General features: G+C 42.3%; 1 protein-coding gene across 2 annotated transcripts in view; it reads right to left on the bottom strand.

The window, feature by feature from the left end:
• LOC130111208 (nuclear receptor ROR-alpha A-like) overlaps nucleotides 1-26836 on the bottom strand; it is a 322431-nt gene that overhangs the window by 61584 nt on the left and 234011 nt on the right. Inside the window, exon 1 of one of the 2 annotated variants that reach the window (XM_056278303.1) lies at nucleotides 21931-22169. The exons of the other annotated variant lie outside the window; for it this stretch is intronic. Within the exon in view, the coding sequence (XP_056134278.1) occupies nucleotides 21931-21958 (28 nt within the window). The 5' untranslated portion in view covers nucleotides 21959-22169. Of the gene's footprint in view, nucleotides 1-21930; nucleotides 22170-26836 lie in introns of those variants that run through there. 2 annotated transcript variants of the gene reach the window in all.

Below are 26836 nucleotides of genomic sequence, written 5' to 3'. Positions count from 1 at the left end.
TACCCTGAAGCCTGAAAGAAAGCGAGGCAGCAGGGGCTGCAGTAATGTTGAGGAATAGTGGTAAAGAGGAATTTTAACCACCGATTCTTCATTTCACCTTCCTTTGGAAGTCCATATTATGGGAAATTGCCTTCGCATCGAAGAAAACAGCATCTTCTCGACACGGCGATATGCACTCTTCCCAGCCTCCACTCTACGTAGCTTTGTTTAAAGGTGTGCCAAACTAGATGCTAGGCGGGCATTATGCAAATGTGTTACAGAGTGACGTAGATAAGTAATGGAAGGAAAGGCTGGACTACAAACAAGGCGTTTCAGGCAGTTCAGGAGTAATGTTTTCTGTCGGAGAGAATGACTCCCTTTGGCGTGCTGCATGGACTTTGGGCTTTGTAACTGCAGACATTTTACATGCACCTCCAGCTTTTAACACACTAAAGGAAAGAGGAAAAACCCGGAAAGCATAATATGGCCTCTTTAAGAGTGCTGCAGACTTGTCATATGCAACTACACTCGGCAGCCTCTTTGGTCAAAGAAGAAATCCAAAAATCATCATTCCCTCATGAAAAAAACAAACAAAAAACATACACCTAAATGAATATAAAAATAATAAGCCTATAAACAATGCAGGATCATATTTAGCTTATTTTTTGGTATGTTGTACTGTGAAATAAATATAGGCTAATAAACAGCCTAATACACAGACTATACCTATAACCTAATAGAGCAGATGCAGAATAGGAAGAATAAGGATAAAGCAAACCTATCTAAAAAAAAAAAAAAAAAAAAACTCTTACAGTGTGCTCTTTAATAACTGGAACTGGTGAGACTTCATAAACATTCCAGTATATAAACTTTCTGTTGAGGGTTATTGTAATCAATCAAGTACACGATGCCAACAGTTAGCTGGCCTAGTACCGCTTTCATCAATCAATATGGTAGCACAAAAGGTCTTCAAACTCATTCTCGTAATTGAAGAGGTAGTATCCTTCAATAAAATAGTCTGTAGCCCTTCTTTTCCTTCGACCGTTTTGCCAAGGAAAGCATATTGGTTATTCTGGCAGTCAGGGAAGCTGATCTTTGGGACGATGTGGAGAGATGTAGTGAACTCCAGTGTTAGCTAGCATTGATGTTTACCCTGCTAAGCTAAAATGGAAATATATCATATGTTTATGTGAAAAGGGCAAATTCCCTTGAACAACACCCATGTTTTTTTTTTACTGCAGAGAGGGAATGAAAAAGTCTGCTGGTTAACAGCACCACCCAACATGACTTTAACCTTTACTTAATCAAAGAAAACTTACTAAACACACACAGTCATTTCAAGAAAAATTCTGTTATACACTCAATAACACACATTCATACCAGGGACTTTAACAACCCGGGTCTTTTGACAACTGAGTGCCTTCACGAGAGTGTTAAGTGCCTGGCTCAAGGATATCTAAACAATAGTTATTGAAGAAAAGGAAAGCGTCTTATTCCTCTTCCAACACCCACATTTTCTCTGCTGTAATTCCAACCAGCAACCTTCTGGTTACAAACTCACTTCTTTTTAACAGTAAGAGCACGCACCCCAGGTTCATGGGTGAGGGTGAGAGGCGTCTAAAGGTAACACTGTAAAAGTGATAGCTTTGCTGACTACAACCAGCACTGAAAAAGCCCCGTGTGTAGGGACATATAACACAGCATTGCATTTCAACTAACATGTCCAAGGGTATCCTCAGGACTAACCTTAACAGCATCCTAAATATATTTTGAGGTGAGTCCACGCAGCTACAAGGAACCCTCAGCCCTCCAGCTCAAATCCAAAGTGCAGCACTTATACCTGCTGGTAACCAACTGCACAATGCCCTCTCTCAGCCAAATTTGAGGGCTAAACAAGATGACGGAGCTGAACCGAGCTGAACTGAAATTACTTTAAAAAAAAAACAAACTCCGCTCCTCTTTCCAAAATACTGCACTAAATCCATACACCAGTTTTGACATTTTTTTTTCTATAGTGCTTGTAATTAATTTTATTTTTAAAGGTGCTCGTTCTGCACACGCATTCTTTTTCTATTTTACATTCTATACATACCTTTTTATCCCGAGGTGTGTGCTATTGTCTGCTGCTGCTACAGTACGAATCATTTCCCTCACAGGTACCATTAAACTTTCATCTAATCTAACGTCATTGTTCATGTGGTGCAAACATTTGAATTACAGTATGGTGCAACGCTACATTGACTGTAAATTGTCCAGTTACATAAGAGAAACAAATTCCACCCATCCATTATCCAAACCGCTTATCCGAACTAGAGTCACGGGATGCTGGAGCCTTGTCCCAGCAGTCAATGGGCGGCAGGAGGGGAGACACCCTCGACAGGCAGCCAGGCCATCACAGGGCCAACACACACACACATTCACACCTAGGAACAATTTAGTATGGCCAATTCACATGGCTTACATGTCTTTGGAGTGTGGGAGGAAACTGGACCCCCCCGGAGGAAACCCACAAAGACATGGAGAGAACATGCAACCTCCACACAGAGGATGAGGTTGGACAACCCCGGGGTTCGAACCCAGGACCTTCTTGCTGTGAGGCGACCGCGCTAACCACTGCACCACCATGCCGGCCGAGAAACACATTAAGAGATGTAAATTCCCCATATTTACTTAATTTACAAAGAAATATTTAGTTCACTCAACACAGAGTTTGACTAGGAAATGTAAATATGACAGTGCTGATGATTGACAGCAGGGGCTGCAGAGCGGGAATGGGGTGGTCCATGAGGACCACTCCCTTATTATTTGGTATGTATCTTGAGGTAATATTAGGAAATGGTGCATTCCAAAGATATGCGAGGGGATAATTGATTAAAAGTGTCCACGTGGTCATGGCACTTCAAACTTGCTTTGAGATTCGTTAATATTTTTTCAGGCTTTACTCGGAAAGAAAGTGTTGTATAGTGTAAATATGAGATGCAAAAAGTGAGACTGACATTTTGTTAAGCGTTTGCTACTCTGGCGTTGGAGGGCGAAATGCCATTGTGCCATTTGGAATCACAATACTCTGTCATTTCAACTCAAACTATTCGGGCTACCTGCTCTTTCAATTAAATTTTGTCGAGACATTGTACATTTATGGTCTAAAAGCTGATCACTTCACTTCACTCAAGAAGGGGTGAGCTAGATCAAGGCCAGGAACGAAATGGCTAAAGGAGAATTCCTAAACCGTGAGACAACTAAGACACGAACCGTGACCAAAAGACTGCTACTCAGTATGTGGCAGGTGTCTAACATTACAGACACTGAGTGCATCTGTTTCGTTCACTCTCCCAGTGAAAGCAACATTTTTTTTTTGTGGCTTTTTTCCCTCCAATTGTACTTGGCCAATAACCCCACTCTTCCGAGCCGTCCCAGTCACTGCTCCACCCCTTCGGCCGATCTGGGGAGGGCTGCAGACTACCACATGCCTCCTTCAATACATGTGGAGTTGCCAGCCACTTCTTTTCACCTGAAAGTGAGGAGTTTCACTAGGGGGGCGTAGGGCATGAGAGGATCACGCCACTCCCCCTCGAACAGGTGCCCCGACTGACCAGAGGAGGCGCTAGTGCAGCGACCAGGACACATACCCAAATCCGGCTTCCCACCCACAGACACGGATAATTGTGTCTGTAGGGATGCCCGACCAAGCCGCAGGTAACACGGGGAGTTGAACCGGCGATCCCCATGTTGGTAGGCAACAGAAAAGATCGCCACACTACTGAACGCCCAGCGAAAGCAACATTTTGACATTCTGAAACACCAGCAATTGCTATAAATTCCCTCTACAAAACATGCATGTGATTTAGGCTATATCAGCAAAACCTTCATTATTCAGTGGCTCATGGTGCCTCAAGTAAGTCCACCAATCCTGATACAGAATATATTACAATCAAGTCTTCTGAGATATGTTGCCACAACTACATTAAAAAACAAGCATTTATTCGTGACACATTTGTGATACATTAGACTTTAGTGTGGCTTTGATTGTGAGAAAGAAGGTCACCGTAGGGAGCACGGCTGCTTGTTAAGCTACGCTGCTCCTCCTCAGGTGAGTCAATGTGTCAGAGCTGCTGTCTGGTAGTACTGCTGTCACTGACAGGCTACAATACCGAGAAAACAGGCACTCGACACCAACAGCGGCGGGGAGGTTTTTGGTGGCAACCTTGTCACTGTAGGCCATGCACACAATTTGCGTGTGTCTGTGGCGTGCACGTACGTGCATGTGAATCAGTAGATGTGTATCTACATATCTTTATGTGTATGTCTCTATGTAAGAATACCAGTGTACACTGTTTATCCGTTTATCTGGTGTGTGTATGTGTGTGTATATGTGTGCGTGTTTCTGTGAATGAGCTTGTGTGTGGATGCACGTCTGCTTTCTTATCTGTGTGTCTGTACCTGTGTGTCTGTTTGTGTGTATCTCTATGTTTAAGTCTGGTCGTTTGTATATCTGTGTGCATATGAGTCTGTTCAATCATCCATATATCGCATGTACATGTGTGTACAGATATAGTATGCATTTTTGTGTCTGTGCAAGCGAGTCTGCCCATGTGTTTGCATTCGTGTGTATGTGTGTGTGTGTTGGAGCGCTCAGCTCCTTGGCTGACGGTGTATGCAGCTATAGCTGGCTATGAAGCAGCAGCCTCTTATCTCTGCTCTGCATATGAAAGGCTTAAGTGCGTCTCAGTGACAGCTCCTAGGCCTTGCCGCCGGGGGATTTAGCCACAGCACACGTCGAGCTGCAGAGAAAACAAAATGCACATATTCTGAACACGAGCCTCCCCCTCTCCCGTCTTCTCATCACTGTCAGAGACTAAGAACCATTAGTGGCCCTTAAGTCTTCACACAGACCCTCAGACGGAAACAGTGCTGACTGGTATGTAAAGCAAACGCGCACAAACACACGCACACTCACATCCGAATACCTGCACGTACATGCATATGCATACAAAAGCATACATATTCACACAGGCGGGTCAATGTACACACATGCACATAACCGCAATTGAGAATTACACACAAACTAAAAAAAATTTGAATATTATGAAAACTAAACCCCCCCCCCCAAAAAAAAGACAGCAACGATAGTTCTCAGAGCTCCCATGTAGCTGAGTTGGTAAAGCATGGCACCAACACTCAGCTTCTGCAGATTCATTACCCAGGTAGCTCAGAGAGCGCAGCATAGTGCTAGCATGGGGTTAAGAGTTTGATTAACACTAAGGCCATGAGTCTGTGACATAAATGTATGCCCTCATTAAACTTTAAGATGCCCTCATTGTACTGTAAGACACTTAACACTTGAGTTTCTGTTCGATTTACACATGAATACTACTACTATATCATATTTTTGGCTGGTATTTGGCACGTTACAGATACTGTACATACTGCACAGAAATACAGTATGTACAAACACAGAAGCAAATACTAATACCTTCCATGCTTGCAAAACCTGATCTCTCTTTATAAACAATTGTACGTCTTTGTGGACACAATCTAAATTTTATCTTGTTAGTTGCTATGTTTCGCCTGTTTTAAATGCAGTTTTTTTGAGGGGGGGGGAATTTTCCCCTTTTTCTCCCCAGTTGTACTGGGCCAATTACCCCACTCTTCTGAGCCATCCCGGTCGCTGCTCCACCTCCTCTGTCGATCCAGGGAGGGCTGCAGACAACCACGGGGTCCTCCCTATAGTCCCCGGGTCCTATAGTCCCCGGGTCCTATGTTCCCCGCTTTGTATGAGACCGGGGAATATCGGACCTTTTTGTATACAGAGGGCCCTATATTCCCCACTTTTCCCCAAAAGGGTCCTATGTTCCCCGTTTTGTATGTGCAGGGGAACACAGGACCTTTCTTTATAAAAAGGGTCCTATGTTCCCCTAGGGCACCCGGGGAACATAGGACCCTATTTATAAAGAAAGGTCCTATGTTCCCCGGTCAGCAGGTTTGACGCTGTTTGGTGCAAAAAGTGCATTTTCAATAATGCATTATTTAGGGCAGATTATTAAGAAGACAATGAATCATACGATTTCTATTTTTATATCACAAAAACGAATTCACAAAGTCCAGGTTGGCTAAAGTATGTGGAAACTTTCGACACTAAACCAATTTCAACTTATTAGGCTATAGCCTATATTTGGGCGCATAACCCACACCGGTAGTTCTCTGATATTTATGCGTGAAATGTGTCACTTATCGAGGAAAATGCGCCTCGCCGAGTAGGTGAGCTGGCTCGTCTGTGTCTGAATGTAATATAGTAAGCCTATGTTCCTTGGGCAATTGTACCCGGGCATAGCTCAGTTGGTAGAGCGCTCGCCTATGGATCGCAAGGTCGCAAGTTCGATCCCGGGTGCCGCCAACTCAGCGTATGAGTAGCACATTGTGCGAGAAGTGCTGGGAGCTGAGTATAGATGTTGTGTTCCGTCCTCAGCAGTCCATCTCCCAGAGGTCTAGTGCATTGTACCAGGGACAGACTCCTGCGTAAGCTGGCTGATACCGACAATAGGCCAATTCCGACCCACTTCTTCTATGTTCCCTAGAAAGCCGTCGTTCCCATCATAACTACACCAGCTTATTGGGAAAAGCATCTGACAGATATTAGATAGAAACCATCTGCTCAGTAAGGCCCTTTAAGCATCATAATTGTAATGATAATAATAATAATAATAATAATAATAATAATGATAATAATAGCATAATAGTAATAATAATGATGATGATGATGATAATAATAATAACAATATAGCCTTATATTAGAAATGCTAAAAATTGGATAATTGAAATATTTATAATTATAAAGTAGGCTAATATAGCATGGTAATAACAATAAAATAATAACAATATCTGCCTGGTCTCTTAAGATTCTAAGATGCTGTATGCTACAGAAATAACGGGACATAGGCCTAGGCTAATGAATACGCCTTTTTGACAAAATATGAATGAAAGGCTAATCAACAACGCTAAAGCTGAATCACAAAACACATATTGCTCGAAAAATAATTTATAAATAGCCAAATGCACACATGATTTCGAGTTTGGAAATATTTAAAACTTGTTATGGATGTGTGGTCATCTGCACGCAAGATTCCTGGCGTTCTAAACCACATGATCAAAATTCACCAATGTCTCAACTGCCCGCCAACTTGCAACAATTTGCAACAATCGGTTGTTATTGGTGATAACTCGTTAGAGGTTTTAGCCCCTCTTTGTTGAGTAGCCTAATGGACTAGGACTACTCATTTTGCTTTTTTGAAGACGAAAAAAGCCTTAACGTTAGGCTAGTTAGGCCTTGGAGATTTTTGTTTTAGACCATGCCTTTTCTTGGGGGCTTCTGCCATAGACCAACCCTTTTTCAGCCAAGCTTTTACTAGAAGCATTTTGTTATTAATAGCCTATTATCAGTGTTACTATTGATAGTATCATGCCTGTAATTGTTATTTGTTTTTATAATTAGGCTATTATTATCATTATCATTATTATTATTATTAGGCTGTTGTTGTTATTATTATTATTATTTATTTATTTATTTATTATTATTATATATTGATATTATTACTATTACTATTATTATTATTAAAGAAGAACATCAAAGGATGTAAGGTAGCACTCATCAAATGAAAAAAAAAAAGACACAATTCTCTATTTTACCATTTCATTGTTTGGCATCAGTCATTAACTTGGCCGGGTGGTCTTCTTCAGAAACCTTAATGACTGATGCCAAACAATAAAATGGTGAAATAGAGGACTGCCTCTGTTATTTTTTTACCATTTGGTGAGTGTTACCTTACATCCTTTGATGTTCGTCTTTGATTCATGTTTTTGGTTTAGCACCACAAGCCTTTAGTTTTTTGAGAAGCACATATTATTATTATTAGGCAATTAGCCTATTGTGTAAGGTAGGCGGCCCCCGTTGATGGATACTTTGTGCTGGTCCTAAATTCCAAGTCCTGGTCTAAGTTCTCTGCCTAAAAAGTTCATCATTAAAGTCTTTTTGAAAGAAAGTCTGCCAAGTGATTTAATATGGAAAACGAACTGCAAAGTAACAAGAAAGTGGCTGAAGTGTCCAGTGCTGTGCAAATTGAACTTTGAGCGAAGGTGGAAATGGCTAGGTTATACTGGTAGGCGGGCCTACTGCAAGACAAACTTGCGTTGATTGCCGACTGTCCATGCTGAGCCGGAGAGCCAACTAACTAGGCCTACTGCAGTACATATTGGTAAGAAATAACAATCAAGCAAATTACAGCCTCCTCTAGGCCAAATTTGGATACGCACTCAAGGTGGCCTGCGATATACAACAGCCAACAATGGTAATACGGCCTAATTTAATCAGCGGAGGAATAGATTGTCGTAGCCTACAACTCAGCCATGACCCCAGTTTTTATTATTTTGGACCCGTTAAGGAAATAATTTGCAAAAAGGGTTCTAAGTTCCCCGGTTTGTTCCTTGATTGGCAATAGCGGGGAATATAGGACCCTTTTTCCAAAAGAGGGTTCTATGTTCCCTGGTGTCTATTGCAACCGGGATTATAGGACCTTTTTAGGGGAAAACGGGGAATATGGGACCCTTTTTTTTTTGAAAGGGTCCTATAGGACCGGGGAATATAGGCACGGCCCCACTACCACATGCCTCCTCCGATACATGTGGAGTCGCCAGCCGCTTCTTTTCACCTGACAGTGAGGGGTTTTGCCAGGGGGACGTAGCGTGTGGGAGGATCACGCTATTCCCCCCAGTTCCCCCTCCCACCTGAACAGGCGCCCCCGACTGACCAGAGGAGGCATTAGTGCAGCGCCCAGGACACATACCCACATCCGGCTTCCCACATGCAGACATGACCAATTGTGTCTGAAGGGACGCCCGACCAAGCTGGAGATAACGCGGGGATTCGAACTGCCGATCCCCATGTTGATAGGCAACAGAATAGACCGCCATGCTATCCGGACACCTTAAATGCAGTTTTTGAATATTTGTGTGCATATATATATATATATATATATATATATATATATATATCAGAGCACCAGGAACCCTTGCATATCCAATAATTTTTCCAATAAGATTAACGGCTGTGTCAATTATTCATCTTTCCAGCCCAAAGAAGCAAGCTGTGTTACTTTGTATCGATTATATTCCTCTGCAGGGGACTATGCCAATAAGCCTTCCATTGTACTTGTATGAGTGTGGGATGCAGTTTGGACACTTGTATAAACATCAGCGGAAAACAATATAGATAGAGTTAAAGCAAATAGTTTACTTTAGCAATGAGCAGTCAATAAATCATAACATAAGCCAAACATGGCTGACAGGCTCCACAAACACCAAGCCGTGTGGCTTAGTGTTTACACAGCCTGATCTCTAATTTGCAATGATCAATTAACACTGATATTTCCTTTGGCAGAGAATACGAACACCACAATTAATCCCTTGCAGCTCACTTAATGTAAAGGGACCCTTAGTAAATAGCACAAGGATGGTGCACACGAGAGCCAACACTTAAAACTAAAAACTCACTTCATCAGTTTTCCTTTTACAATTGGTTACAGGGAGCTTGTGCATCTTATGTCACATCGCAGCACCTTGGAAGAAGCTGCTTTGAATAATTAGCATCTGTCATGAACTGCAATATGCAGTGGAACTGAGGCTGTGATGAAACAGAGATGGGGAGTCAGTCAGTGCTGTAATCAGCATCAGCATCTGCTCAGCCATTCTCTCTTCTCTCACAGAATAAAGGGAGCGATTGGCCTTTTTTCCCCAACACTCAAACCCCAGGACCTCTCTTACATGGTGAAATAAAGCCTCCTAATTCTCTTTTTGACTCTTTCTCCCCCCCCCCCCCCCCACACACACAGATGTAAGGCTACATGCACACACAAACATGCACTCACTCACACTCTTATGCACACATAAGTGCACAGGCGCATTGGAAATGGATGATCTGCTGTGGCGACCCCTAACGGGAGCAGCCAAAAGCAGAAGTGCACAGGCGCATGCAGACAGACACACACACACACACACACACACACACACACACACACACACACACACACACACACACACACACACACACACACACACACACACACTTATGCAAGTACACACAAACTCCCGTACAAACATCCTTCTCAGGCATGCGGATCCAGCCTCATCAAAGAGCGGGCATCCAGTGTTTTAATGAAGCTGCCGTTTCTTTTGAGTGTCTGCGGAGGCAACACAACACGCAACACTGAACCCCTACATGATGCTCCCTCAGAGACCTCTCGCTCTTTATCTTTCTCTCCGTTTTTTTCCCTCTCTCCATCTTTCTCACTCTGCTGCTGTCTCTCTTGCCATCTTTCTGCTCTCTGCTCTTCATCTCACGTACACTTTTCCTCACACTTTTATTATTATTTTTTTGCACTCTCTTAGATTTCCTTTCTCGCCGTCCCTATTTTGCTAATCTCTTTCTTTCTCGTTCTCCCTTCCAGTTTCTTTGTCTATGCATCTCTCTCCCTTCCTACCCTGCTTATTTTTCCTGGCTAACTAACTGAACCTTGTCATTTATCCCCGGTTGATATTGAACCAAAGTGCTAATTTTTCAGTCTCTATTTTCTTATCCTCCATAAGCATGTTAAAAGACAAACAAAGCATTAAATGTGATTGTTTGGTGACTCCCTTCCAATGGGTTTCTCGCTTCATTACCATCCCACTGGATCGTGCTCTCAGTTTCTCCACGGACAGGGAACACAAAGCATCATGGGATAGGTCTCCATTGTTTCCCAGAACCTGAAAATTAGACTAATGAGAGCTTTGCAAAGAGCTGGCAATAACTCCTAATACCAATACGTCAACCCTGAAGAGGAGGTTAACTTAAAATTGCTTCATGATTTTGAGCTATTTTAGTTGAAGAATCAATGAGGGTGTTTCCCACAAAGAAAAAAAAACAAAACAAAAAAAAACAAGATAACTTCAGTCTTGGTCAGCAATATATCACTTGCCAGCAGACGTTACAAAACTATACTTGGATAATGTATAACTTATTATTAATTTCAAAACAAATCACATTTTCTCTGATCTACTGAGTCAATTCACAACAACATATGTTTCAGATAAGTTGGAAAAACATCATCGGTTTATGCTTCTGTGCAGATACTAATCCCTTACATCTACAGAAATAAGAGTCAATAGTTCAATTATTGTCAAAAGCAGTCACACTCCTACCATACCTGTTAAACCTCACATTTACTGTTGTACATTTGAGGTATTTTGCTGACCTTCATGTGACTTTACAGAGAATAATAAAAAGTGTGGCCATAAAATAAGGTATAAGTTCTTTGTCAGCAACATTACATGTAGCCAATAGTAGGAAGGCCAGGGACCAAGGCTTGGTGGCCTGACAACTGATGTAAGAAATACTCCTGTGTGTAAATGTTGGGTATAATTGGGATGAGCTGGGTAAAGAAATAGAAGAAAGCCCCTTTATTTTGTCATTGTATTCTTACAACCAATTTGTTCTCTGCATTTAACCCATCCTATTGTATAGGAGCAGTGGGCAGCTGCAGCACCCGGGGACCAACTCCAGTTCTTCTTTCCATGGTCTTGCTCAGGGGCACAGACAGGAGTATTAACCCTAAAATACATAACTTGTTGATGGTGGGAGGAAACCGGAGCACACGGAGGAAACCCACGCCGACACGGGGAGAACATGCAAACGCCACACAGAAAGGACCTGGGACGGCCTGGGGTTCAAACCCAGGACCTTCTTGTTGTGAGGCAACAGTGCTAACCACTGGGCCACCATGGTGCTCCAAATAGGAGCCACCACTCTTCTTGAGTTGAGTGTTTATACATAATTCCTATGTGATGTAAGCCCACAGACAGCATTTCCCTCACCTAAGTAATCACATGTGATAAATTAATGTGAAAGAGCATCGATAAACATTCATCTTCTCGCTCTCTTAGTCAGCTGGAGCAGCTGAACTCAGCTTCTAATGATGGCAAACTTAAAGTCTATCAACTCCAGGTAATAAATATGTTTTATATTCTTTATGTTTTGTTACACCCTTCTTCACCCCTAAATAAGTAGGCACTGTCATGTAAGACAATAGATTTAGCAGCTGAAGGTTTCCACAACCCCAGTGAAGAACTTTTAAAGTTATCATTGGCAACCTTACACTAAGAACCACTATGCACATCACTATACATTTATACTTTATTCTGGACAAATCATAAATTATTTTCATTTTTAATCAGGTTAATTTTTTTTTTTTGGTTGATGCTTTTTTTCTGTTTCGGTTTTTAAATGTTTAATGAGTCCTGCTTTACATTTATGCAGTTACAGTCCTTTGGACCTGGGAAGTGCCTAGAATAACCAGAGTCTTCTAATTGTAGGCCCCAAGTAACACCACCGAACAAAACTCTGAATTGAATGCTTTGATCTGGAGCACTTTGACAGTGGTAGCTGAGGGAGGGAACAAAGTAGACCCCCCTCACTATTTTAATCATACCACGGCTGCCATCCTTCACTTCCATTAGCCTGTCTTGTCCAAATGATGCACAACCCATTGTCTCAAGGTGAATGTTATTTCAAAAGGCATATGGCATGACACATGGAACAGACACACACAGCAATTTAGCCTATTAAGAGACGGAGTGAAAAATTTACTTATCCGTATTTGGTGTATTAGCTAAATCATACTAGCAAGGACCAACAGATGTTACATCCACATCTTGGAATTAGGAAACAATGGAATAAATAATCGGCTAGATTAGAATCATTTTCGTCTCCAGTCAAACCACATACCTTACTGTTCTTGATGTGACATCATCACATCTCTGGTTGATAACAACTAAACTACAGTACCATACCTGACTAGAGCCTGTGGCTGTAATGATGTTGACTGTTGTGATAAATGGACTCAGGCTGAGTCCAATTATCTCAGCCATTTGGCAAAAGACAAACCACATTCACACTTTAGATGACTTCATAATAACACGGAAGTTACTTTCCACTGCTCGTTTGCCCTTTCATTTCAAATGTACTTTACACTTCAAAGCAAATATTGTGTTTTCCCCGTAGTTGTGTCTCAATGGCAGGCTAATGATGTGGTTGTAAACTGATTATTTTTCCACAGTCCGTGGCGTGTCTCGGCTGTGTCTCTGCACTAAATACGAGGCCTGTATCTGCTGCAATTTCTCTAAAATTAATTCCTAAATCATTATTGTATTTGGTGGATAAAGTGAGTACAGTTCTGATACTTGTTCAATTTCTGTTCAGATGCCTTGGTTTTTATCTGAAAGCATCGTTCCACTACCCTGCCCATCAAACCACAAAATCGTGCGGTTTAAATATATCTGCTCAAAGGCCAAGGAGTCCAAACTGCCAAAAGAAGTGGAGAAATCTAACTGTACATTCTCGATCTGCCAATCATGCAAAGACAAGCTTCTAGATTTTTGTTTATATCTGTCTTTATCTTTTGGTTCATTCCTCCGTCTGTCTTTCTGTCAGTTGCTCCATCTGTGTGTTCATCTGTCTTTAGCAAGGTTTTTTCTTTGCGTCTTTCTGCCTTTCTTTCTTTCTTTCTTTCCTTCTTTCTGTCTGTCTTTGAGCCTTTCTTTCTTTCTTTCTTTCTTTCTTTCTTTCTTTCTTTGTCTTTCAGCCTGTCTTTCTTTCTTTGTGTCTTTCTGCCTTTTACTCTTTCTTTCTTTCTTTCTTTCTTTCTTTCTTTCTTTCTTTCTTTCTTTCTTTCTTTCTTTGTCTTTCAGCCTGTCTTTCTTTCTTTGTGTCTTTCTGCCTTTTACTCTTTCTTGCTTTCTTTGTGTCTTTCTTGCTTTCTTTCTTTCTTTGTGTCTCTCTGCCTTTCCTTTTTTGGATTTTTTCCCATTTTTCTCCCCAGTTGTATCCGGCCAAATACCCAACTCTTCTGAGCCATCTCGGTCGCTGCTCCACCCCCTCTGTCGATCTCAGGAGGGCTGCAGATTACGTCTCCTCCATTACATGTGGAGTCGCCAGCAGCTTCTTTTCACCTGACAGCGAGGAGTTTCGCCAGGGGGATGTAGCGTGTGGGGAAGATCACGCTATTCCCCCCGGTTCCCCCTCCCCCGAACAGGCGCCCTGACTGTCCAGAGGTGGCGCTAGTGCAGCAACCAGGACACACACCCACAACCAATTTCCCACCCGCAGACACGGCCAACTGTGACTGAAGGGACACCCGACCAAGCCGGAGGTAACACGGGGATTTGAACTGGCGAGCCCCGTGTTAACAGACAATGGAATAGATTACTACGCTATCCAGACACCCACTTTCTTTCTTTCTTTGTGTCTTTCTTGCCTTTCTTTCTTTGTGTCTTTCTTTCTTTCTGTCAATCCTCAATCCACAAACAGGTTGTGGAGATGCTCTTAGGCTAAATTTCAATTTATCTGTATCTACATAATCTTTAACATTAAAGTTGAAAACCAGCAGTAACCATATGACATCCTTTATTTAGACTTTCTCGTCTGGTGAAGTTTGGCATCCTGTTCTGCGAACTTTTATATTCTGTGTACACTACACACACTGAGTAAGTAGTACTTTTAACCATTAACTTGTGACGTTTACGTTTACTGCTGCTCTGCAGTTTCTTGTAGTTAATAAAACCTAAACAAAATCTACAAAATTGTTGCAAATACCATAACACTGCTTTGACACCTGTAATTAACCAAACTCTTCCACCCTGGCTGTGTGGTAATGCAAAGAAATTCCACAGATAAAACCTTACTGTAGTATATCTAATGATGTTCAAAATTACATGCATACATACATTATATGCATATGCCATTTAAAGTTCCCCCCATGGACATGTTTAGGGGAAAACTATGCATGTGAGTTGTATAGATGATATTGCTTTTCTTGCAAAGCATAATTAGCGCCAGCAGATGTAAGTGAAGTATAATGAGGCTGAGAGAATGTCATAAGAGGCATTGCCGGTGATTCTGTTTACACTAAAATGCTAAAGCTCATGCAAACCAATTCCCACATGGATAAATTATCCAAATCCCAACACTGGAGCTTGGAAAACAACATTTCTCTGAGACCAGATCAAAGAGAGTGAGGGCTTTGTCACTATCCAGTGCCTTTTACATCTGTCAAGGTTCAACTTGAAAATAGAAAACTACCATCAATGGGAGCTGGTCCAGCAGTTAAGGCACTGCACTTGAAATATAAAGGAACAGCTTGACTGGATGGTCTCGCAGCCTATGCAATTCAACCACCGCAAAGCATCCAGAATGATGCTGTGCGCTAGGTTTTCAACCTGACAAGATATGTACATGTCTCACTTTTCTTTGTTTCCTTACACTGGCTGCTTCCTGCATAAAGTTCAGAACTTTGCTGCTGGCTTTCCAGCACTTCAAACAACCACACCAATTTATCTGCAAATCCATATTAGCATGTAAACTCTTGCTTGCCCTCTCCGCTCTACCTCTGGAAGGCTACTGTCTATGCACACTTCAAAAAGACTGCTTTCTAGGTCAAGACTTTTCTCTCATGACTTGGTTGCAAAATGGTGGTATGAACTCCTGTCCTCCACCAGGACAACAGACTTGTTTATTTCATTTAATAATCGCCTAAAAATGTTCCTTTTCCAGGTCTACCTTAAATCATAGTTGGTCTCCAAGCATGTCTATGATATGGATTTTTCCAATTTACTACTTGCGTCACTATTGATGATTTGCATACTTAATTGCTCTAGAAGTTACATGCACTTTAGTGCTCGAAGAGACCTGTAGGTTGACAAATATACTTGCTAATTGCCAACTGTTTGTAACAGGAATGTTGCATTGTGAAGTGTCCGCTGTTAATGATCTCGATAGGGTGATAGCAGATTTGTCATATGCTTTCTGTGATTCTCTGGCCCAGTGTAACATAATGGGTAAAACAGGGCACAAACACTGCCAGGGTTAAGGGATTCATTCTCTGTGTTTCTCAATGGGCAGAGCATGGCAGGGATATTGCCAAGTTTAGAGGTTGAGCTAAATATATCCTTTTGTACCCTCAGAAGCTCTTTGTCAAATGTCTGTTCTGCAAAAGGGAGATTTTTTTTTAATTATATTTTTTCTTCCGAATTTATTTTTGATTGATTAATTGATTGATGACTCACTGTCTGGACACCCACAAGGCAAACTAATTTGACCGACTTTATGCACATGCATACACAAATGCAAACAGAGACACACACACACACACACACACACACACACACACACACACACACACACACACACACACACACACATATCCACATACTCACACACAAACACAGAGAGATGGTTAAAAGAACAGTCAATTCAATTGTTTCACTAGACTGTCCAACAGAACTCCCCTCTCATGTCTCTTGGTAGACATCCCTGTGATTTGCACTTCAATCTGCTCAGTACAAACTGGGGAGTGCCAATGAGCAGATGCCGGCTAACCATCAACAGATGTGATTGAGTGATCTACACACAGAGCTATCCAATGCAGATCATCGTGTCTTGGCTGTCTCACCATCAAGTCTGTTGGGCAAATATCTTAACACTGATTTAATGCATGTTATGTTACATTCGCCCAGGGAGAATGAATTCATTGGATTATGAAAGAATGATGGGAGGAGGTGGTTCTGTCACAGCATCAAGGCCTGCATCTACCCTGCATTACTGTAAGCCAGTGGACAAATTAGTGTCAAAACATTCAATATTTCCCCAACTTCCCTATTCTGACAAAACCCAAAGGAAAACACTATTTTTTTTTTACCAAATACTTCTTTCTTGCTATACATCCTCCCCCACAAGGACATCTGTATGGGTGTAAATATGTACATGTGCACCATATTATTTTCCATATACAGTATATTGGATTGCCAGTTTTCCAGCTTTCTCAGGGATAAAGAGCTGTGAAAGTATGCATCCACAAACACTTACAGACAGGCTCACATACTTCCATGCTCTCCCACACCAAACCACACTTTTCTCCTCACCCAGTTGCCCTCTGTGATCGTCTGACAGCCATTAGTCTGGCTAACATTTGTTAACTCACTGTAGTTTTGCCTTTTTTGCTCTGCACTGAGAATTCTCTACAAATCATCCATTCAAACATTCAATCTTCCTTCCAATCCCTTTTTCTCTCCTTCCCTCATCTCTCTCACCTTCCCACTCTTCAAAACCCTCTGTGGTGTGATAGATTTCTATAGACAGGTGGAGAACATGTGCCAGGCCTCTACATCCTCCCACTTGCCTGAACTGTGTGCCCGACCCTTGGTGCCTCCTCCCGAGGCAATGACCGGCTTTCTGCCCCTCCTGGTAAGGTCAGGAGGGCTCCCTACCACCCTCCTTCGCGCAATCTGTCGGCTATGCCTCACACTCATTTACACCTCCTCTCCCTCCTGCTATCTCTCCTGTGCCGGTTGTTTTTGCATTGTCCTCTCCCGCCCCCCCGTACCCATTTTCTCTCTCCATCCCTCTCCTCATTTGGTATTTTAGGCAATTAGCTAATGCTTATACCCAGAATGTCCAAAAACACACTATATACATAAGGGGTCAAACTAGTGACCTTTTAGTTACGGGACAATCTTTAACCACCTACCCCTCCACCCCCCACCCCACCGTTTCTTATTACATCTCTTGCTCTCTCTCCGTCTTTCTCTCTCTCTTCTCCTGGCCCCCACTATCTGTCTCACCTTCTCTCCCTCCCCTCCTCTCTCCCTATTGGGAACAGTTGAATAATCTCCTCGCCCCAAGCCAGCTGTAATCCTATGACATAACATTGGCTGCTAATTGCCTCCTGAAGTGTTCCACACAGGCTGTGAATCTATACCAGCTGTATTTAACCCCCTCACAGCTACTAAGGGCAGGGAGGGACATATTTCCATGTGGTTTGATGAAATACTGACATCGGTACATTTCTGAGCTGTGTATGAAATTGCTTGCTGGATATTTGTACACTTCTCGATTTAAATAAATCAATAAAAAACATGAAAAAAAGGTACCATGACATTTTTCATACATCTGTGTGTCTACATTTGTTTGCCTCCCCCATTGAGGATCAGACATCTGCAGATTTCTACCCTGGTCTAGGATTTAAGGTATCCGCAAGTATTTTTAAATGTGTTGCAAGAAGCACGGAGCGACCACTGCAAAGGTGGACCCTCTAATCAAATGTGAGAGCTCTGCATGTGAACAAAACTAAATTAGGCATTTTTCTGTCTGTGAAATTAATTATAATAAACCATTAAAGTGATTATAATAATTACAAACTATTAAAGTCCATATCATCGAATGTGAATAGCTAATTTAGGGTTGTTTTTCAGTCACTGGAAGTACTCAGCAGGCAGTGAATGTGCCAAGATGGGAACTGGGGGGGGGGGAAAAACACACTAGTAGATAAAAAGCTATTTTTCTAGTGGAGTGGCATTTTGCAGTTATGTATCGAGTCGGGCTGGTTGAAATACTTTCACATCTGGGCCACGGCAAAAGAACACAAGGTTAAAAGAGCCAGCTTAATCTATCTTGTGCACAAATCAACTGTCCATGTCATGTAGAGTGTCGCTCTAAGACCTTCTGGGTCTTTTGGGGAAACAAGGGGAAAAAACTGCTTAAACGTAGATGAATACCAAATATACTAGCCTATTAAAGAGACTTAGTGGATTTTTTCTAACTTTGCCATTAATCAGAAGTGCATTGCATGTGGTTTCTTTATAATATCAATAAAGAAAATGAGCTTATTCACTCATAAGATGAGCTGTCGGCATGTTTGGTATGACTCAATAAGAACAGGTAATATACTTATAACAGCGATACTGATGTATATATATTTTGCATAGAATATGTTCAAGGCCACATCATACTAACATCATCAAAATAGCTAGAGAAATGTCATGCTGTCTGTACTCAATGCAAAAAACAACAAAAAAAATCAAATGTACACAGTAAAACTATTTAGTTAATACTGTGGATATAAGTTTTATTATTTATTCTTCATTGTTCTGTTGACTGACATCTTCAAATCAACAGCACACATGAAAAGCATTTCATGATGTACCAGATAGCCTTCCTTCAGTACAGACCTCTTTTTTACACCTGGAACCACAAAATAGCATCAATATTTGAGATAATCCTCCGTTATTAAAAGTCTGACACCATGAACCTTTATGTGACCAAAACAGAAAATAAAAAAATGCATCAAGATATCCAAAATAAATTACATCACTATACCCAAAACCGTACATAGATAACGCTACGGACAAAAAGCCGCCAGAATAAGATGAACACTAAAGAAACGAAGACAATGCTGACATACACCATGCAGCTTGTCTTTGGTGCAACAAAACGAACTTCCACATTGCTGGATACACACTGGGGTTGTGAATATTAGAAATATGGAAACCCGTCCGTCATGCATTTATCTGGGCCTGCAGTTAGACTCCTGTAGCTTGTCTCTGGTCTGGCATATGGGTTTTAACCATGCAGGCGGGCTGCACCGCTTTGTCCATTCCCGCCATATCCTGCCTAATAGGTAATGACAGCTTTGAGGGACGGTCCATGGGAGAGAGAGGGAGGAGGAGGGGGGGGCAGACAGAGGGAAAAGAAAAGAGCAATAAAAAAAGAGATCAAGCCTGACAGACGGAGCGCAAAAGAATGTAGCCGTTGACAGAGGAGAAAGAGACGGACAGAAATTGAAGAAGAGCAAGTGGAATTTGAGAGTCAGAGGCAGGCGTAGCGCACGTGAAGCAACACAAGAGCAACACAGGCGGGGGGGGGATGCGGGTTGTGGGGGTGGAAGTGGGGTGCACCGCCGCTCTGAAGATTGGGGCTGTGTTGTTGATAGTAGCGGCGCTTGGGGTGGAAGAAGAAAAGGGATTGCGGGGGTGAATTTGCAGGGGGTTAATTGTGGGTGACGTTAGCGTTGCTGGAGGATTATGCATTGCAAAGTCTGGAAGAGGCGGTAAACAACAGCAGCGCTAAGTACCCGAGCTAATTCCCCAACTCCATTATGTCATTTTCCTGCAAATAAATATACCATGCTGTACACTGTCCCCGTACGAATACAGTAGGGTGCGTGCTTTTTTTTGTTTTTCAGCTGTGTTTTATCCGTGATTTGGTTCCATGGTAACACAGGAATGTGCCTGTAAGATATTGGAACAATTCGAATGCGCGCTCACTTTCAAAGGCTGCTGTCAGGGTTGCCACATAGGTTTCAGCATGTAGCTCTCCTGCAGCAAAAACACCACCACTGCTGAAGGGTGCTGACACCGAGTCACAGCCGGTAGTAGGTCCAGTATGGACACAACATGGTGCTGATATTGTACCATAACCATAGCAGAGTTGGTTTGGGTACAGTGCAGGACTGATGCAATGGAAAAACCCTCCTTGGGTACCAACAGTGTCAAATGCCACTAACCCTATATTTAGGGTCAGTGTTACATGGCGAGGTAGTATTAAATCAGAACCAAACATCAGCTGTGGCTGAGATACCAGCTGGGTGAATGGAGTGCTTTTCACTTTCAAAACAGTTTACTTTATCTGACCATCCAAATGACTAAAGAGACCGGAGGGGATAAGCAACATAAACGGCATGAGAAGCTTTTAAAGACGTCTCACCTCACACAAAATAACAGGACTGAAGGGGCCAACAGAAACCAAACGACACCAAAACTTAAAATAAAAGCAAGGCACCGATGCACATGGTGATATTGCGACGAGACCCGGGCTTGGGGAAGTATTTTGTGTTTTCAGAGAGACAGTGACAGAGAATATACTTTAGGTTGTGTTTGTTTTGCCTCCTATCTCAGCACCTAATGTGTGACATTTCCTCATCTGCTCTCATAAAGGACAGCCACTTCAGAGCAGAGCGAGGTTGAGAGAGATGGGAATACTCTGTTATGAGAATACATGACGTGCACATACTCTCAGTTTTCTCTTTCTCCCAGTGACTCACTCTCCCCTTCGGCCTTCACTTGGCAAGACACTAAAATATTTCTTTTACTTTCATAACATATGAAACATGAAGAGGAATCTAAGTCTAGGCAACACAAATAACTATTAGGTAATCAGATGTTTATCATGAGAGATTTCAAAATTACAGCTGACTGAGTCATGAAAAGTCATTTTACAAGCCAAGCCACACTTAATATTAGCTTGATTAATAATTGATAGGCAGGCGAATTTCAACAGCTAGCAATCATTTTAAAGGGGATGCTGTCATCGTTCTCAAGGCTTTGTGTGTGTGTGTGTGTGTGTGTGTGTGTGTGTGTGTGTGTGTGTGTGTGTGTGTGTGTGTGTGTGTGTGTTGTTATTCTAAGTTAAATACACAGAGAGAGCCACAAAACCGAAGTCAAATTCCACGTATGTGCAAACCTACATCCCCAATAAACATTATATATATATATATGAAACTTAATTAAATGAAACACAACACTCAACGGTAGGGAAAGTGCTCCACAAACAAGGAGCAAAATAATACAATTATATTATACATATGAGAGCGAGAATGTGTGTGTGTGTGTGTGTGTGTGTGTGTGTGTCCCACCGGCGACAGATATTTAAGTAGCTTGGTAGAGCATTAAAATGGTCCATTGTAATAAAACTATAAATTCTGTCATTTAACTGCATGGAAGGTTATGACCCCGGACGGTGTAATGAGCAACGAGTTTTTACACAAGGAATCCGTCCAGGTATGCTTGTGTTGATAAAATCAAGAGAGTAGCTGACACCCAGTTCACACGGGCTCCCTGCTCACTCTCCTACAAACCTTGTCCACCCTCTGTCACATGAGCCAGCCCGAGGCATGCAAGACACGAAAGACCAGCATTCACAGGCACACAGTGCGACTTATTTCAAACACACTTGTTACCACGAACAACACTTCGCTACCGCCAACACACAGGAGAGGAAAAAAAACCAAACAAAACCAAAACACATTCAAGTCTTACCTTTCATGGCTGAAATCACAAAATACATAGTTAAAGTCCAGATCCATGAAAAAAGGGCCCACTCATGCAGCAAAAGCAAAATGCCTTCTCTTTCTGTCCGCTTCTCTCTGTGTCATGCACCCACACACATACACACATACACACTCGCGAACACACACTCTCTTAGCTGTCTCAGCAGCAGCTGCCTGACACAGCTCTGTCACAGCCTCGCAGCTCCACCGCATGAGAATCCATGTGACCGTGACATCAGGGCCTAGCCCCGCCCCCAGCACATGACGGACAAGTTACTGGCCAATGATCGCAAAGACTGGGGGGGGATTGCTTTGATATGCCGCCCGCTTTTGCTGTGTGTGTGTGTGTGTGTGTGTGTGTGTGTGTGTGTGTGTGTGTGTCAGCGCCAAGATTTTGACAGTGGCAGTGTCATGCAGCTCTGCCTTTAATAACTATTCACAAGCTTTTAAAGCAATTCATCATTTATGTTTTGAAACAGTTGCTTACTAAACTTGAGTTCCAGTCCTAATCAGATACTTGGCATGGCCAGGAAAGTGTTATCAAATCAAATACAAAAGCTGAGGGCAAACCGTTTACCTGTACATACAACAAAGAAAGGCAAACGATGCATGAAATTCCTGGTGTCGTGTATGTAGCTGCTGTTTGTCCCTTGTGTGTGCTTGATTTGGGGAGATTAACTATACTGAGAGAAACAAAGAAATATAACAGAAAACTATCATCTTTCGGGTTGAATACGACACAGCTTTGTTCAACATTAGCACGTCACAACTGAGCATCTGCATAGCTGAAAATATGCATTAACTGAAGAGAAATAAAATGAATTAGCAATACCCCAGACGCAGAGTATGCAAGTGAATGAGGAAGTGAAAGCGTTGCGGTAGCAATTCGAAGGATGTTTGCATGTGTGTCTGTACCGCTTTTTTTTTTTTACTCAGAACACCCACTAAATGTATACCTTCACCGACAACACATCAGGGACAAACTATTGACCAATAAATTAAGTGACAGCGAGGGAAAGTATATCCTTCGCCAAATAAGCACTGCTTGTCAACCCAAACAGGGTTGCCAGCTATCAGCTCCCCAGACCGCCCTAACCCTTGGTTTATGGAGATTGTATAATCAGTCAGCTGTCAAAGGTCTCAGCAGACAAGATAATGCATATTTGCGTCTGGCAATGCGAATGGGGGAAGGTCAGTGGCCTGGACAATGTACTGCCATGTTGAGACATGCAGATAGTTATGAGCATAGCAGCAACAATTGAAGAAAAAAAACCATGGCAAATATAAGGTAGTTTTTTTTCCCTCAGTGAGGCATATTCTGCAGATAAAAATAATATGCCCTGTTCAGTCTGCTATCCTTCCTTTGAGTTGCAGGAAATAAAATGGTTTGATTCAGGCCATGTTTCAAAATCCTTGAAAGCTACAACAACATAATGCAACACACATGATTGACATGTTTTTTCCATAATGCATTTCTTTCATCATACCATTCTGTAATTATTAGTCACTTAAATTACATCAAATAAGAAACAACAATGAGATCTATTTACAGTGTTTCCAAATCCATCTGAAGGCCAGCAGCAAAGCAAATCCTGGATGTCATTTGGTTGATGCTTTTATCTGAAGTGCCTTACAATACTACCATATGTACATAAACCGTTAGCATGAGTAACTCCGGTGGGAATGGCACCCTAATCCTTTCGGTACTAATGCCATGCTCTATAAATCTTATTTACTGCATTCCATCAATTTTAGTCACAAAAAAAAAACGCTGAATAAAATATTTTTTCCCTGAAAGTACTCAGTGAAGTTTGCAAAAGCATCGGCTGTCCATCACTACGATTAGAAACGATCACTATTACAAAAGTTTCATCATTAAAACAAATAATCACATGATTGCATTAGAAAAATAATAAATAAGTCCAGTTTTAGAGTGGATCTTTTAGATTGTAGAAACAATGAATGATATTTAGGCTAGTTTGTTCATTCATTAGTTTAGTTATTCATCAAAATGGACAGGAGGTGCCTGGAAAATTAACTTTTAAAAGGCGGCTGAATAGCCCAGCGTACTCTCCATTCATTAGCCACTTAGCTTCTAGGGCTTATAAACTATAGTGTTATTCAAACTAGGTTTTTGTATACTCTTCCCCAAGGCCAATGCATCGTAAACACATCCAAGGGAGGAAATATTGAAAAATAACACTCTTCTTTATCTTCAGCAATGGTCCCTCTACCGTACCAGTCTGGCTGATTTCCGCTACCAATATCTGCTCCTCTACTCTTTCCCTCTTCTCTCCACCCCAGCCCAGAGCTTAGCCCCCAAAGACATCATTACTCAGCGCCACTGCACCACCAAACAGCAGAGAAAATACGGAAACATCAGTAAAATATTCATCACAGAGACCATGAGGGGTAATGGTCTGTGGCACGACCCTTTGGGCCTCGCAGGCCTCGACACTGAATTAGCCAGGTTACGAAGAAAGGGAAGGGAAACAACAAAACAAAAAAAAACAAAAAAAAACGTTCACAACCAAATGGATCAATTTGTCCTAAGTGCTGGGGAGAGACGAGGGTAGAGCACGTCTCGCATCTGCAGAGATCCCCAAGACCAAACAAACCAATCAGGAACCAATTTAGGGTCATTTGAAACACCTCCCTCCGGGTGGTCTGTTCATGTACAACTTCAATAAATCACACAGGCAGACGCAGTGGGGAATGGATATCTCTTGTTCTGTTCGTTACACACACACACACACACGCACACGCACACGCACGCACGCACACACACACACACACCCTTGACGCCTGTTTCATCTTTCATCTGTTTTCCCTTCCATTTACTTCTGTCCATCTCTCAGTCTCTCTCCTGCCCCCTTCTTTCTCCCCCATCTCTCTCTCTCGCCACCTTGTACTCTTTCTCTGAAGCTCATCCCCTTTGCCTTCCTTTCACTCCCATTCACTAATTCTATCTCACCTCTTTTGATGTCCTTTGCTCTCTGTCACACTGCAATGCTCTTTCTCTCTCTTCCATTTTCTTCCCTATTCCCTTTTCTTCCTCTCTCTGTCTCTGTCTCTGTCTCTGTCTCTGTCTCTGTCTCTCTCTCTCCTTTTTGTGTGGAACTATGGCCTGGTGGATGGGAAATGGATGTCTCTTTCTGTCTCTCACGTTTCATCTCTCAAAGTGTGAGAAACAGAAAAAGAGAGGGCTGTCCTCAGTGACACAGAGTCGGTACATTCAGTGAAAACTATGATTTATACCTTTCACCTTGTCTGTGTGTGGCAAAAGGTGCAATATCTATGAAACATGGAATAAAGCCAGTGTCCTCTCTGCTTCAACAGTAATGCCCCTTGTTCCAAGATTATTTTTTTTGCCCCCTTTTTCTCCCCAATTGCATTTGGCCAATTACCCCACTCTTCCTGATCGCTGCTCCACCCCCTCTGCTGATCCGGGGAGGGCTGCAGACCGCCACATGCCTCCTCCGATACATGTGGAGTCACCAGCCACTTCTTTTCACCTAACAGTGAGCAGTTTCGCCAGGGGGACGTAGCGCGTGAGAGGACCACACTATTCCCCCCAGTTCCCCCTCCCCCCTGAACAGGCGCCTCGACCAACCAGAGGAGGCGCTAGTGCAGCGACCAGGACACACACCCACATCCGGCTTCCCACCCGCAGACACGGCCAATTGTGTCTGTAGGGATGCCCGACCAAGCCGGAGGTAACACGGGGACTCGAACCGGCGATTCCCATATTGGCAGGCAATGGAAGAGACCGCCACGCCACCCGGACGCCCCAGAAAATACTTTTAAAGCAAGCTGAATTGCAAAGAAACAAGTAAAATCATCCCGCCTTGTTGGCAAATGCCTTTATGCTTTCAACGAAACTGGGATTCAAAATCCTCACATGAAATGAAGTGGTTTGGAATGGGTGTTTATTCAACACCCCCTCCTCCAAAAAGTGATCAGGACCTTCTCCTCAGCAGTTCATTCACTTCCTCTCAGTAGGACACCACCTTTTTAAATTACCAACACCCGAAAGTCTTCTGCAGCCGCACATGCTTTGTCTGGTAACTGAATTTTAACCAGCCTGCAGCCTGCAGTGGCCGAGCAGACCTGCCGAGCAGCCCATGACCTTTTCACAGGTCACCATGTTGTTGGACTTCATCTCCTCTCACTGTCCCCACTGCTCCCTGAGGGCCACGCAAACCATTGTGGAAAAGACTATTAATATGCACAGAGGCATGTGACCATGGCTAAAAGACAAGCCAACATTGTATATAGTATTTAAATTCCAGGCTTTCATCTGACAATTTCTATCCACAACGATTTACACTGCAGGCAACAGTAGAATAAAGCTCTTATTCCTTGACCAAACATTACAACTAACATGCAATGAGCCATAATAGCAAGATGATTTATTTAAATTATAATTCCAGTTTTTTACAATGGAGGTCTTATTTTTAAAGTTTTTAATCATCACTGCATACCAGTTATGACGTCATTGGACACAGGCCCACCACTAGCCAACTTTACAATGGCAACACACAGCACCACAGAATGATCTTTAAACCTGTCCTTTCAACAACAAAAAAACCCTAGTGCCTCAGTTAGACTATGTACATGATTTCCCCATTATCTACAACTTCCTAATTGCACCGGTTGAGTAGTTTATCAATATTTACTATTTAAGATGAGTTTATGCTAGTCATTCCTGCAAGCTGAACCAAGAAGCTCGGCAATGCAATCCACCACTGATGCTGGACATCTTGAGTCATAACTTTTCAATGTCATGTCCCAGTACGTGGTTTCGATCATTTGGTTAAATTGGATTTGATGCTTGTATTCTATGGTACAAAAAGACGTCATTATACAGCTACCTACAGTAATGAGTTCAAGCT

Source organism: Lampris incognitus, chromosome 4 (genome assembly GCF_029633865.1).
Source record: "Lampris incognitus isolate fLamInc1 chromosome 4, fLamInc1.hap2, whole genome shotgun sequence".
Classification (NCBI taxonomy): domain Eukaryota; kingdom Metazoa; phylum Chordata; class Actinopteri; order Lampriformes; family Lampridae; genus Lampris; species Lampris incognitus.
The sequence above is the reverse complement of the archived record's forward strand: the minus strand, read 5'-3'. Positions and strand labels throughout refer to the sequence as shown.